This window comes from Sinocyclocheilus anshuiensis, unplaced genomic scaffold, assembly GCF_001515605.1.
Source record: "Sinocyclocheilus anshuiensis isolate Anshui unplaced genomic scaffold, SAMN03320099.WGS_v1.1 scaffold1015, whole genome shotgun sequence".
Classification (NCBI taxonomy): domain Eukaryota; kingdom Metazoa; phylum Chordata; class Actinopteri; order Cypriniformes; family Cyprinidae; genus Sinocyclocheilus; species Sinocyclocheilus anshuiensis.
Window position 1 is genome coordinate 774,607 of NW_015546029.1, and position 15,859 is coordinate 790,465.

Sequence of the window (15,859 nt, forward strand, 5' to 3'; positions counted from 1 at the left end):
TATATATACACACACATACACATATATATATATATATATATATATATATATATATATATGTACAGAGTTTTTTGCACTGTAGACATGTATGCATAACAAAAGCACATGATTTAGCTAAACATACCTAATGCAAACTGATGACATTCACAGCATTAAACTACTTGGCACAAGCTGATTGGTTCATGTTGCATTCGCAGCCAAAGAGCTTGCTGCTTTACATTTAAACGGCTGATTAGCATTCACTAGAGAATTTCGCAGCGTGCTTTCAGAGTTCCTCTCAAACCCTCCACCTTCCCCAGCTCCACCTGAATAGATCTGCTTTGGGTTATTATATATGCTATTTGTGCAGCAGCAGTATGTCTTAAATATTCACAGCACCGTATCGGCATATGTATTGGCAGTAGCAAGTTCCTGTACTTGCAGCAGCAGCAATAATTTACAACAACAGCAATAACCAACAGCAGCAGCAATTCAGCAGTGTAGCAGATCTATTTCAGCCAAATACATTAACAATGTGATATCCATTACCATGCTAAAATCTTCAGAGAGTTGTCATGATAGAAATGCTCTTTTGCTCATGTGTACCAAAACTCAAAATACAATCTTAATTGTAGTAATTTTGCATGTTTTGAATGGCATACTACTATTTTTGCAGTATGCACAGTGTATGCATGATATGTAACTTTTTGTTCTGCCAAATTGTGCAGTACACAGCTTGAATGCACTTAACTTGACTATTATATTTATAGAGTGACAAATAATCTGGGCACAATATCAACCAACATCTCCATTATCACTGGCTATCTGCAGTGACTTCATTTGAAAGCCCTTATTATATTTTAAAGAGGCATAAATAGAAAGAATCAATTGACATTAGAGGTTCTGGATTGATTGCATCATAGCTTTATCTTAACATCAATTTATTTTCCATATCATCAGTATGACCAAAATACAATAAAGAAATGAAAATCCAATTTCATCCTCATGCACTGTAACATTGTCTTGATTGGAGAAAGATACCTACATCTAAGGCTTAAAGCCAATACAATTATTTTAAGAAAATAAGATAGGCCCTTAGATGTCCAAATAAAAGTGCCTTTGTGTGCAAGCACAAAACAGTCTGACTAAAAGTATTTAGCCGTCTAGGCAGAATGCCTGATTAGTTTTTGATGAGGGGCCTGAGGATGTCTGCTAGTGTCTGTCTGGTTGGTGGGACATGTGTTTAAAGCAGTAGTTATGGCTTTGATTCAGGCTGAAGGAAGTTAGCTGTCGATCAGTGTGTCAAGCATAATTTTCTTTTTAGGGGTTCTTAATATCTTTTGTTGTTAAGAGTTTCAGAGCTGTCTTTAACGAATCATGGACTTGAGTTAAAATACAATATGGTTCAAAAGTTTGGGGTTGGTAAGATTTATTTTTTATTTTTTTTAGTCTTTCATACACACAAAGGCATTTATTCGATATTATTATATCAAAAATAAGAGTCAAAACATTAATATTGTGAAATATTACAACAATTTAAGATAGCCATTTTCTGTTTTAATATATTTGGAAATGTGTTTCTTTTTCCTTTGATTGCAAAGCTGAATTTTGAGTCAGACATGCCAAATTCAGTGAGTTGCTGCCTGGATCATCCATTCAGTTAGTGGAAGAATCGTTCGATGTGATCTGTGAGCTATTTCAATAGGTTCACAGAAAAGAACTCACTCAAAAGAATGATTTGCACACAAATTGGAAATCACATTCAAGCAGGCCTTGATTTCTTCAATGGATTTATATGATGTTTTATGTTTTTTCCCCCTGAAATTTAATTGAGCAAAAAATGAAGAAAAGAAAAGATTTCCCAAAAGATTAAAACAATTCTAATAGTGTTCTAATAGTGTGAAAGTACAGTAAAAATTACTTTATTACATTCCACCACTGCTATGTACTATTAGAATATGATACAACATGGTAAATATGACTTCTATTATGATAAAGACAACAAATTGATGACAGTTTTGACTGCACAACATTTATCATCATGCATATGGCAATTGCAATATGACCCTAATGACACTGGAGGTCAGACTGTAATAAATAGCAATCTGTTGCATTAGTCAAGGAGACGTTCAATTACCATTACGGTGAGTTGCATTTATCGTAATCATTAGTATTACCATGTTTGATGGCCCTTGATTTTTCTCCTTGTGATAACATACATTAGTGTGTTCAAGGCTGGTCGAATTAGCCTGCTACAAAGCTGAAGCGTAAACATCAATCCCAGTCAGTGGGTATATGTCACTGACGTTCCCTTGAGGAGTTAGACTTGTCTCGCTCCGAATTGCCTCTCCTCCATGGCTTTAATTGGTCAAATTAGTGAGTGTGTCCGCCACGCATATTTGAAGCCGGACAACTGAATCACTGCACATGTGTGATGAAATCCATATTGACAGAGTGATGGGAGCAGCACTAGTAAGAGATAACAGCTGGATGCTGGGAGTGTGAGGTGCTGCTTGTGGTTGCTGGGATGTGTGTGTTTATATGTGTTTGACTGTGAGAGAGATTGCAGGCCAGCTGCAGTGTACACTTTAGCGTTTAGTACACCATACAAGGAGTATGAAATGAAGAAGAACAGATGCTTTAATCTGAACTTGAGAGTAATCATAGATACCACATAGGTTATTTTAACTAACCATGACTAATATCAGATGCCTTACGCCATGTGCTGTGAGTTTAACGTGCATTTGGGAACACAGCGTGTGCCAGGTTGACTTTTCCACATTACATAATTTATAACATTATAGTGGACAGAAGTTTACTTCATTTCACCAATACTCCACCAAAATAAAAGTGAGAGGCATGAAATGTTAAAAGCTTGAGGGTTTGAACATCTGAAAGTGATGTGAGACATAATTATTAATATTGTGTGTATATATATATATTCAGTGAGTTGCTGCCTGGATCATCCATTCAGTGAACGAATTATTCAATGTGATCTGTGAGCTATTTCAATATATATATATATATATATATATATATATTTATTTATTTATTGGTAAGTCAAAAGTATTTTTGGTAAGGTAAAACTCACAATAATAATAATAATAATAATTATTATTATTTAATTTGATAAGGTTTCTAAAACACCATTGTGACCATTAACCGACATCAGAGAACAGTGAACATTAATTTAAAATTAAATTATTGAAATATATTATCTTAGAATCTCAGGCGGTATACTTCAAGTACATATTTTACATTTAAGCGGTTTAGCTGACAAAAAAAAAAAAAACATTTGGGAACCACTATCTTATGGTTTGCAAATTCAGACAGCTCAAAAAATATAAGGGATAGTCCATTTTAGTGGCAAATTTAAAGTCAACTCTAAAACTTATTGGTTCATTTAGAACAAAAAAAAATCAAATAAAAAAGCTTGTTTTGTACCCTTTTTTTCTTTTGTGAGAAACACGAGGGTGAGTAATTGACAATTTTAGAATGTACAGTCACGTGTGTATTTATCTGCATTTTACAATAGAACATCCAATGGGAATCCTTTTTATAATTCGTATTTAATTTCAGCTGGAAAGAGGGGGGACGCTTGAAAGAATTTGTTGACCACAGGAGGATATGATGCAGTGCGCTATCAATCATGAAGTGATATAATAGTATTGTGCTGCAGAGACTAGAGGGGAGGTCAATTATAAATAATGCATTGGTAATAAATCCTCCTATATACAGGGAAAGTGAGTCTGATCTGCTCATAAAAGCCTTGCAAACCCCTCACACGTGCTTTGACACACAATCATCTCTTATGTGTGTTGATTAATCAGAATACTGAGAACCTTTCTGCCACAAGGCACACCTTTTGCCGTTGTAGTGCAGTAGATAACACAAATGTCTGGGTAACCAACAGAAACCTCAGATGTCCAAAAAAAAAAAAAAAAAAAAAAAAAAGTGTTGAAAATTACCAGTCTTTCATGTTAAATTTAATCTTCATATTAAAATAAAAAAACATTTTATTTAAAGCATCAGCAGCAACACTAATATTAACAATAAGTGGCAAAGGGTGGCGATTAAGGGATGGGGTGATGCTGATAATTAGGGGGAGGCGGCCGACTCATCACAGTGTTTAGAAGCAAGAGTCACACAAATTGCTAAGAACAGAATGGATCACCTACTGAGGATTTTGCGTCCATTAAAACAAATGGGCTGTCTGGATGTGCTCTGCTTATCTGAGACTGTAATCAAATGGAGCTTAGTTTAAAAAACATTCATTGGTGGCATTGAAGGGCTGTTTACGTAAGCTTGGTTTGGTTGGTCAAATCTGGTCTGGGATGGAATTTCTGGGAAAGTGGTAGTGACAAGAGTAATGATTTAGAACAGCTTCTTTCTTTTTTTTTTCTTTGAGTACTGACTTAGTTTAATTTCCTGCTGTCTTGAAGTTTGTGTGGATGAGCTCTCAGTCATTTTCAAGAGAACCTGTATCTGCTGCTCCTGAAGATGATGGTTCTGTTCTGTGGCTGTGTCATTTTCTGTATATCTTTTCCTATTTTGTGGACGGATGAAGTTATGACCGCTCTAAACTGTTAAATCTTGAAAACTGGACTAGTACTATAGCTGTAAGGCTGCCATCTAGTGCTCTGAATGTAAACTAAATCTATACTGTGTGTGAGACAGAGATTTTCTGTGATAGACAGAGATTTTCTGTGATAGACAGAGAATGCTAAGCAAGCAGATCTAGAGATACAAAGCACAACAGCTTGACATAAACATCATGGATTACTGCAAAATTGTTGCTTGTAATCACATAAGAACTAATGTTCACTAGAGTTGTGGCGCAGTAAGTGGTGCACATGTTCACAACATGTAAGAGTAACAGTGCTCAAGGGATTCGGGATTTAATTATTAAGTTAAAAATAATAATATAGTAATAAATTGTGCTAAAAATTGAGGGCTTAAAAACAACAACTTGTACATTGTAACTGATGCACATTCTGGACATGCATTAGTGGCACCTGTGAAAATAGTCTAAAAATATAAAGTCCTTTCATTACAAAATAGAATAAAAAATAAATTATAAGGAAATAAAATAAATTGTTTACCCTATAAAACACAATGGAAAAATATTTTAATATTTATATCCAAAGTGACTTGCAAGGTGCATTCACATCAGGAGTTTAAATGCTCAAGCAGTTTTGATATGGGAACATTACTGTTAATCAAGAACATGAGATGACTTTTGTTTTAAAAGAAGCTTCTTTAAGAGAGAACACCACTTTTGCTCTAAAAAAGCATAAAGTCAGTCCAGTCCTCCTACCTTTAAATCATACAGGAAGTTGTGTGTGATTTGTACAGAATTTTATAGCAGCAGATGTATGGGAGTTGAATCAAACCTGACTGCTTGCCCACTGCACTCTCTGACCTTCAGATATCTATCTGAGGCACTTTAAGTCAGAATCTGTGATTGTGGCTTGAAGACATGCAGGTCGCTTACACTTCTTTGAAAATTGAATAGAAGCCCCTACTTAGGTGGGATAACAAATTACCTGAGTGAATGTCCATGTCATGGCTGCTGAAAATGATTCTGAATAAGATTCAGTGTCTTATTTTTTTAGTACTGACAACAATTAAACATAATTCCTCCACACACTCCTATTAATGTAATGCAAAACAAATCTCATTCTCACTATTGTGAAACAATAATGAAAATCACCTTTTCCAGATTTTTAATCTGCATAATTAACACTGGGTAAGACATTTGGTTTTTATGAGATTCATCCATATTAACTCTGCCAAACAAAAAATAAATCAATAAATGTGCAGAATGAACAGCTAACTGTTTGGAAGTCTCACTCCAAAAACATAATGTCGTCACTCAAGAGCATATATGATTATTATCCTCAAAAAGTCTGTCCTAACTGTTTCCAGTCACAAGCCATTTTGTCTAACAACATCAACAGAACACAGCCTTTCTCTGAAATCCATCACAAACAACTGTATTGAGAACCTAAACCTCTTTAAATCTGGCCAAATAAGCACCATGTGAAACTAATCCGAAGCCAAGAGCACACGTGTTTTGCTTTAGGCTAAGCTCTTGGCATTTAGCGACAAGGTCGACGAATAAGATTCCCTCGCACACAGTGCACACATTTACACATAAAGATACAGCAGACAGAAGCCAAGATGAACAACACAGGTGGCGTTATACCACTGAGAACAGATGAATGCTTGTGTGATGGAGTCCTGATGAGGGGTTAGAAGGAAACACTTCCATCTGCTGTGCTTCCAGAAGGTGCTGTAAATGTTTACTTTGTGAACACAGGATAAAGACTCTGAAAGTGCATGGGTGAAATGTAGGTTTGACACAGGTAATGTGTGTGAGTGTGTAGGGCTGGATGATACACTGAATACTTCCTCACAATATATTTGTAATGGTTTTTGTGCTTGTTTGTTTTTTGGCTACATAAAATTTAGCAACATTGAGACTATCACAATGTTTTTTTTTTGCTTTTTATTTGGCCATTAAATTCCCTAAGGGCTGTGTCATTAGATTAGTGTTGCTGATCCTTTTTTATTGTTGTTGTTGCTGTTGTACTGTTCTACTGTTAAATCGACTTGATTCAACGATGATTGTTGAAATGATGCAAGTTTGGAGAAAATACATAAACAGATAGAATATAGAGTACATTAGCAATACAATATGGAAAGATATAATAGTTAGCCATATCACCATGTATGTGTCTGTGTGTGAGAGAAGTGAGGGTTACTTACAGTAGCATGTTCCTCTAAGTGGGTTGCCAAGGTAGCGATTTTCAGAATCACATCTGCAGTAATTTAAAAGATAGAACAATTAGTTTACCAATATGACGCATGCACACAAACAAACTAGATTTGGCACTTTTGACCCATCAACAGAGAAATAGTTCATCATCAAAAAAAGAAAAAGAAAATTCAGTCATTATTTACTATAGGTATACAACAAGACATTAGTTAATGTTTGAACTATTCATTTAAAATGTGTTTTAAAATGAGCTGTGCTCTAATCAGCATATTAGGATGATTTCTGAAGGATCATGTGACACTGAAGACTAGCGTAATGACTGCTGAAAATTCAACTTTGCCATCACATGAATAAATACAAATTTTAAATACATTTAAATAGAAAACTGTTATTTAAAACTGCAATAATATTTCACAATATTACTGTTTTAACTGCAGTTTTGATGAAATAAATGCAGTCTTGGTGAGTATAAGAGACTTTCAAAAACATTTTAAAAATATTACCAACCCTAAACATTTGAACAGTAGTGTACATACTGTATCAAAGAACCAAAACTTGTTGGTATCAAACACTGAAATTACTACGCTGCTTTGTCTCAGAACGATGATTGTGAGTGTTTCTGGTTTGTGGGACTATAAAGGGCTGCGTGGTTGTATTTTTTATGGTGATTTTTCCCTATGCTGCAGGTAGTATATTCTTAGCTGAGCTTGAGATGATTATAGTGGACGGGCCGTCAGGTGCCCCGCTCCTCTGAGGCCTGAAGAGGAGGATGAGACCACACTTCTGATCAATTCAGACTGACAAACCAAGCAAAACCCTTTATGCTTTGCCAAAAGCACAAAACTATCGCCCGACTCTCTCAGGATCAGAGAGATGAGCAAAAACCCTATGCGGAATATACAGCATAAATACACTTTTTATGCGGATGAGAAACAGTGGGTTAGAGTAATGCTTAAGCTTTCATAAAAGAAAAACTATTGAGACAATCTTGTGTCAAGGGCATAGGTGTTGATAAGTTTTTGTGAAGCACATTTTCTTTTTAATGGCCATTCTTGATAAAAATATATATTCAGTCAGGATTGTAAGAGATTGTGACAGACGTGGAGAAAGAGTCTGTCTGTGTGAAGAACACAGTGGCATGTCTGGTTTAGTTTAAAGCAAACACTCATTACTGGCATGTAAACACTGAGTGTTTATTATTCACCTCATGCTACAGAAGCAGTGAGTTCATGTGTGTGGATTCCGAGCTCAATAAACACACAGATGGATGGACGGACCAGCAGGGCAAACACGCATGATTAATCACCAAATTGCCCTTTGAAGTGCAGAAGTGGCCGAGGGCCTGAGAAAGAGTACTGCATTGAAATCATAGAAGAAAGAAAAAAGAAAGAAGGCTGCTTTTATTTTATAAAAAAATGCAACAAAAACAGTAATCATGTGAAATATAATTACAGTTTTAAATAACTGTTTTCAATTTTCATATATTTTAAAATGCAATTTATTCATGTGATGGCAAAGCTGAATTTTCAGCATCATTACTCCAGTATTCAGTGTCACATGATCCTTCATATTGAAAAGAGTGCACTTAGTATTTTTGTGGAATCCGTGATACATTTTCATTTTTCAGGATTAGTCTACTTGATGAATAGAAAGTTCAAAAACATTTTTTTTTTTTAAATATAAATCCTCAGTAAGATTATAAATGTCACTTTACTTTTAGTTTTGATACTTTTGATCAATTTAAAACCTCCCCGCTTAATAAAAGTATTAATTTATTTAAAGGGGTCTTATTATGCTTTTTCACTTTTTCAACTTTAGTTAGTATGTAATGTTGCTGTTTGAGCATAAAAAAGATCTGCAAAGTTACAAAGCTCAAAGTCCACTCCAAAAGGAGATATTTTATTTAACAGAAATCACTTTTCAAAAACTACAACGAACGACTCGTTTGGACTACAACGCGTATTTTCTGGGATTTGTGATATCACAAATATCGACGAATGGGACGAGACCGGGTTGAGCTGCACTAGAGAAGGCAACGAGTGTTATCACTATGTCGAAGATAAATGTGTTAGTATGAGAGCCTGTTCTAGTACACCCCCAAAACAAAATCAAGACTTTGTAAAAGAGCATAACAGGACCCCTTTAAAAAAAAAAAAAAACCTTCCTGTCCAAACCAAACTTTTGAATGGTAGTGTAGTAATATGCATTACTATCTATGGGTAGGTTAGTCATTTAGTCAAGCAAGATAACTTAGGTGAAAAAAAAACCAAGTAACAATAAATGTTTAAATTTAACCATTTATAGCTTTGGTTACATACACTACATAGTTAACATATAACTTAACATATAACATAAGACTTTAATCGCCAAATTACAGTTATAGTTCAGACAACAATTCAACAAAGCAATTTTTTTTACAATTACAAATCAGGCACTGGAAAAAAGTACCCGTTAAAACATCTTTTAGCCAATAGAATTGTTTTGGGTTCTGAGGGGAAAGTATTCTGTGGGACGGCAGAATCGTGCATGACATCACCTCAGGACAAAAATAGGCATAAAAAAGGCAAAAAAAGGGTACACAAAGAAAGGCAGGCCCCTCCAGGGCTCCAATAAAATGATATTATTCCAGAGGAACATTTTTAATAATGAGTGTTCACCATGCACAGTGGGACAACCATACATGCTGTGCTCCAATTAACAAAACATTTCATTATAGTTCAAATATTTCTAATTCTCTTCAACTTATGCTTGCTTTTAAAACTCATATTTCTTCTTCATGGCTTTACACTGCACTGTGCCATACAGTACCCTACTGTTAAAGCTGTTTTCCTGTATTTTTATTTCATTAAAGAGATAGTTCACCCAAAAATTTAAATACTTTACTCACCCTCATGTCATTCCAACCCTGTATGAATTTATTTCTTCTGCAGAACACTAAAGTACGTATTTTGAAGAATGTTGGTAATCAAACAATTTCAGTTCCCATTGATTTTATAGTATTTTTTGTCCATATAACGGAGGTCAAAGGGACCCTAAACTATTTGGTTACCAACATTCTTCAAAAGCATCTTCTTCTATGTTCCACAGAAGAAAGAAAGACATACAGGTTTGAAACAACACAAGGTTTGAAAATAGCAGGTGTCCTGCACCAGTTAGCCGAGCAACTGCCATTGTGATGAATGGAAATGCTAACACATAGCTAAGTTTTCTCCAGGTATTACTGATCTTCTTGCTGTTGAATGACAGCAGTCAGTCGGGCAACAGATTAAAGCAAGTGCACCCCAGCGCACCACAACATGAAGTCCAGAAAAGTGTGAAAGAAAGACATAAGACAGGAACTGAGAAAACAAATAAAGGGATGGAAAATGAAAACAGCAGGTGTCAAACAGTGGGCATGCCCTCTAGTCATCTGTCTAGTCCTACTGCTCTCTTAGTTTGAAGAAAAGAAAGAAGACAAACAGGTGAGAGAGAGTGGTACGCTAACTGCCCTTTGTTGATCCTTCTAGCCACACGGTAACAGGCCCTCATCCTGACTAAATAAACAGAATGTGTGTGGCGCCTGCACGCAGGAGACTGAATTAGCAGATAAATCCTCTGAGTACATTTCACACTGAGACAGCTCGTGTGTGCGTGTCTCACAAAAGCATACGCAATAGTTGCTCGCAGGGTTTTAAGCGTTCTCGCTTGAGTACTCCTCAGGAGGGCCTGTCTAATTAAATAGCGGCTTCGTCGTGGATCAAAAGCGCATAAACACAAAAGTCGAGACATTATAAAAATGGATATTAAGTTTAAATGAAACAAACATTAACATGAATGTAGATGTGATGAACAGGAAACTAAAATCCAAAAAATGGTGATTTATTAAGCACTAATAAATACAATTAATAATAACAATAACTACATGAGTAAACTAACTTTGTCTTGAGAGAACCTAGTCTGAAAGCTCAGACAGACAGACAGACAAATAGAGAGACAGACAGACAGACAGATAGAGAGACAGACAGCTAGATAGATAGATACAGTAGATAGATAGATATGTTTTAGAAGTAGTACTGCCAGTTAGTTTTGCTCCACCAATGAAAATATTCTCAAACGACTCCAAAGCAACAATAAAACAGGTGTTTTCCTGAAAGAATAGTACTGAATGAATATTTTCAGTGAATGATCCAATGACTCAGTTTCCTCCTAAACTAATGTAAAGAATCAGTTGACTGTATGATTCAAATGACTCCCTCATAAAAACAGTCACTTGTCGCCACCTACTGGCAAAACCATGTAACCTACAGACCTACAGAAAGAGTGACTGAAAAATCTCCACCACTTCAGTCTTTGAGACAAAATTTATTAGGCATCTTGTTTTACAAGCATTGTTTTGCACTCAGATAAGATAACAATGGGAAAGTTGTGAGATGAAAACATTAGAATGAATATGTAAGGTCCACCCAGTAGGCCCAATGAAGGTATCCAATGGTGGCTGAAGGTTTCCTGCGAGTTCAGTCTTTTCGGTGTCCCAAGTAATTTAGTTTCTATTAAACTCTAATCTGACTCTAATCTCTAATCTAATCTGTACACACTTGAATAAAGCAACATTGTCTCTAGTCAGAGGTCACAACCACTACTAAGAAATAAGCCGACCAACATTACTTTCTCTGATAGCTTTGGTTTGGTCGTGCAATGGTTTCCCATGTACACTTAGCTAGAGTAACATTAAAGTAAACAGAGGTTAGGCTCACCCTATTTAGGTGGGTCAAACAACATTCAGTTGAACTAAACGGAAATTCTCTTTTGGCCCTTACAGCCTAAATACACTTGAACTAATACCAAGTGTTAACCGGAGCTCTAAAGATCCAGTTGGTGTGCCCTATGCTCCATCTCAACTGGATTTTAGTCCATTACAAATCTGACGCAGAAATGCAGTAACAAGAAAACAACGTAATCTACTAGAATCAATAATTTAAGAGTAAACGGAATCAATTGAAATGTAACAATTTATTATCAGTCAGGTAAATATGTATTATGCCAAATGCTTAGTCAATTCAGAGACATCAATTTAAATCAAATCAATACAAAGACATCAAATTCTCAAAGATAAATCTAAGAGTAAAAGATGCATACCTGACTTTCAGAAAATTACATAGTATGGAGTGTATAGACACTCCACACTACGAGCTCATTTGGCTACAGAAGCGTCCTGATCTTCTTGCAACATTTCTTTAAGTACTCAGACAAGACAAACATCCTTCAAATAGAGACAGGAACTAACAATTGGAATTTGCATTAATCAAGTAGAGTTTACACCTTTTGGAGACAGATGGTAATTTGCATGAAAGACAGGGAATGGCAAACCTACAGTGAGCAAAATATCTCTAAACTCTTAGGATCTGTATTAACTTTTAGTATATTTCTTGTAATATTAAGACCATTGTACCAGTCGCCCTGAGACAATTCAAATGATACCAAACATGACTGTGAATATCACTTGCATTTATGAAGAACATTATATTTTGCTATTGACCATTCTGAGTGACATGTGTGAGGTGTAATGAGTGAGGGGAAGGAAGTGGATGAAAAGGATAGGTGAGAAAAGAGTTTTTCCCGCATCTTTTCTCAGTGATGATGTTAAAACGGATGTCTGCATTTTACTACACTTGTGTGTGTGTATTGTCCGTATCTCAGAAGATCAAAGTGTCTGAAGTTCTTCAAATCTTACAAATGCATAACCTACAGGTAATTAACTAATATTTTTTAATCATCAACCTAATAATGATTTCTTCTATGTACTGTCTTGAGTTAATAAAGTTTATATTAATAATAAAATTATACATACAAATAACTATATCTTCTAGTGAAATGATGGCACTTAATGATTTAGCTTTTTAACATTTGTTTAATATTTTTATTAGGCGGGTTGTCATTTATTGTGAAAATATCAAGGGTCTACAAAATGTATATGATGCGTTTAACTGTCTGATTTAAAATCTAGTGTGTTGTAGCACATACATATGATGGAACACACTAACATCAGCAGCCCAATGCAACACCCACATCAATCCAGGAGGATCCAGCTGAGAGGAAGTCTGTCTTTATGAACTGCTCCAATAGCACTACCTTTCCGTCCTCTACCGGCTTCTAAACGAGTACCACATCTTCGTCTCTCCCGCCGTGCTCAACAGACAGCTCAGCTCATTACAGGAAACAGGCTAAAACAGGCCATGGGCCACCTGCTAGCTCCCTCTCTTTCTCCCTTCAGTCTGTCTTTTTCTTGATCCGTCTTTTCCTCATTTTATTTTCTCACACTCTCTCACTCTGTCTCTCGCCCTTCCTCGCACTTTCAAACACAAAGACAAAAAGCAACAAAGAGAAGACATTGAACGAGACCTTGGTGTTCACTGTCTCACAGACTTTTGAGCCTCATTCACTTTCTGTCATTCTCTCAAACACCGGTTGAATTCCTTGTCATGTCGGGTTGACTGCTTTCAAAATAGCACTGAAAAAAAAGAACAATGACCCTACAGAGCCATAGGAGAAATCAGATGATTTCTCAAGATTGCTTTAATATCTCAGTTGTTTCTTCTAAACGATCTTCTTTCAGAAGATGTCAATGCCACAAACAAGATACCAAAGTCTGCAATCGAGTCAGAGATTTGAACATTTTCCATCTCATTCTTCCAAGAATTACCAATGCTATTCACCTTTCCATTGCACAAAAGATTATTTATAGTGGAAAAATGTTACTTGGATTATTAAAATGTTCTCCTAACTTAGAAAAAAGGTGGTCCTTTTAAGAAGTGTTAACTAAAAAGTTATTAGGGAAACCCAAAATATTTCTTCTATGGCATTCGCTGCCATAGCTTTGTTCCTGCATCTATCTATCTGCATCTATAAGATCTAGTGGAAAATTTTCCATAAGAGAAGAACTGTTGATATGCAGTAAGAGGTTAGAGGAAGAGAGTTAAAGGTCCATCATGGAACCATAGATACCAATAAAGAACGTCTCTAGGTTACGTATGTAACCATGGTTCCCCGAGGGAACGAGACACTGCGTCGAAGTCGCTTTGGGAACGCCCTTGCGTGACCGCATTCTGAAGCACGTGTCAAATCAGTCCAATGGAGTAGCGAGACGTCACGAGCGGGGTGACGTAAGCACCAGAAAGTATAAAAGGCTTCAGAACGCGGTCACGCAAGGGCGTTCCCAAAGCGACTTTGACACAGCTCGAGTTCCTGAAGGAGAACCTTTATTTTCAAGAGTGTAGTACACAAAACAAACATTATGTATTTTACTGTTTTGTGGTTGTGTGTTACACTGCAGTATTCTGTAATATAACTGCTAAAAGCATGTTATCAACAGAGACAAAAGCAAAAAGGACAAACAGTCCCTCAAAACACACATATTTACAACTGTTGGGCCAGCTTACCCGGCTCATTTCACTGAACACACAAACAGGCACATCTGAAGATAAAATGGGGCACGGATAAACATTCAGACCCAGAACTACACACGTAAACATCCAGACCCAAATACAAACCAAAATCAGAGATACATTTTCATATCCATTTACAAATCTGCATGTAGATAGTAGAGGCTGCGCCAACAAGTCTGAGATGGATCCACCTGTGTGTCCAACAAGCAATACATGTTTCCTCACCACTACAAGCAATCTGATTTAAAATGTAATTAATATTGAGATGAAGTGTATGAAGCATATGGAGATCATGAGTTTACAGAAGGAAGATTGATGTGCTTAAAGACAAGTGATTCAGCAATCTCAAATGCTCATGTGCCATTGCTCAGGTTGGGTGAGTCACTGTCTTTAATCATTTCAACGGTTCCCATGGTGATGTGAAAGTACATGTAAGTGCTAGCCACTTCAAGCAGGTAAACTTATTTGTGATTGTATGCAACAACTGGTGGACAACAAAACATATGGCTAATCAATGTTGTTTGGCTAATTTTTAAATGAATTCATGTTCACCATTGATTTTACATATAAAAGCAACATTCTGGTTCATAACAAATATGGTTTAAAGTAGATTTTGGAGTTTGCATGCAACAAGGCTGCCCATGAATGCCCTACTGAAAAGACATACTAACATGTATTTCTATTATTTTGGTTTATGATGGTGTAGCTGCTTGACCAAAACCAAGTTATTGGTCAAGTGAGTTAAGAGGCCAATTTCATAATGCCTAATGATTTTACCTTGTGACAAGAGTGTAGTACAGCTCTGTTCAAAACATATACCATATTTAAATCCATTTCACTGAATCTTGCATATTTCCCTCCAAAATCAGTGCATATATATATATATATATATATATATATTAGGGCTGTCAATAGATTACCATTTTTAATCTATTTAATCACACCCTTTTTCTGTGATTAATCGCGATTAATCGCACACTTTATGAAAGTAAGCATAGACCATTTATCTTGTTTCAAATGTTTATTTTGTCATCATTTGCAATATTCAGCAAAGTAAACCAAAAGATTGAAGGGTGATTCTCAAAAATCTGCATTTTCTGCAAGCTTTTTTCAAGATAAATATAGATATTTTTCCAAAAAAAGGACTCCAAAAGAACTCCAAAACTCCAAAAGGAAACGCCAAAAGGATACCAAAGAACTAAATGATATAAGGAGCCCATATAAGCACATATGAAAGAAAAAAACAATCTGAATTGTATAATATGTGTACAGTGCAACAGCAAATAGCTTTTTTCCATTTTAGAGAAGTCAAGTTGCGATACCGAACAGGACCACATGGTGATGCCAAAAAAAACCTAAACCAACAGACGGCTGACTGCATATATCTACTACAGTACACGGATCCATTCAGAATAAATAAACAGCAACAAACACATGACAAATCAAAACATTATCATGAATGTGTGTGGAAACAACGTGAATGTACGGAATTGTCTGTGCTTGTGCATAAATTCAATGTGCGATCAGTGCGTCAAGAGAACTCATACACGCATTATTATAACAGACTCACACGTGCTTACTGTACGACTCCTGTACGCCACCGCAATCGTCTTTACCTTGATTGCAGTCTTCATCCATCAAAACTTTACTAGCGAGACTGGTTATCCAGTCGAGAAAA

General features: G+C 35.9%; 1 protein-coding gene across 1 annotated transcript in view; it reads right to left on the minus strand.

The window, feature by feature from the left end:
• Positions 1-15,859, minus strand: part of LOC107698718 (attractin-like protein 1) — a 286,058-nt gene that overhangs the window by 174,870 nt on the left and 95,329 nt on the right. The window contains exon 19 of the mRNA XM_016499821.1: positions 6,751-6,803. Coding sequence (XP_016355307.1) covers positions 6,751-6,803 — 53 coding nt within the window. The remainder of the gene's footprint in view (positions 1-6,750; positions 6,804-15,859) is intronic.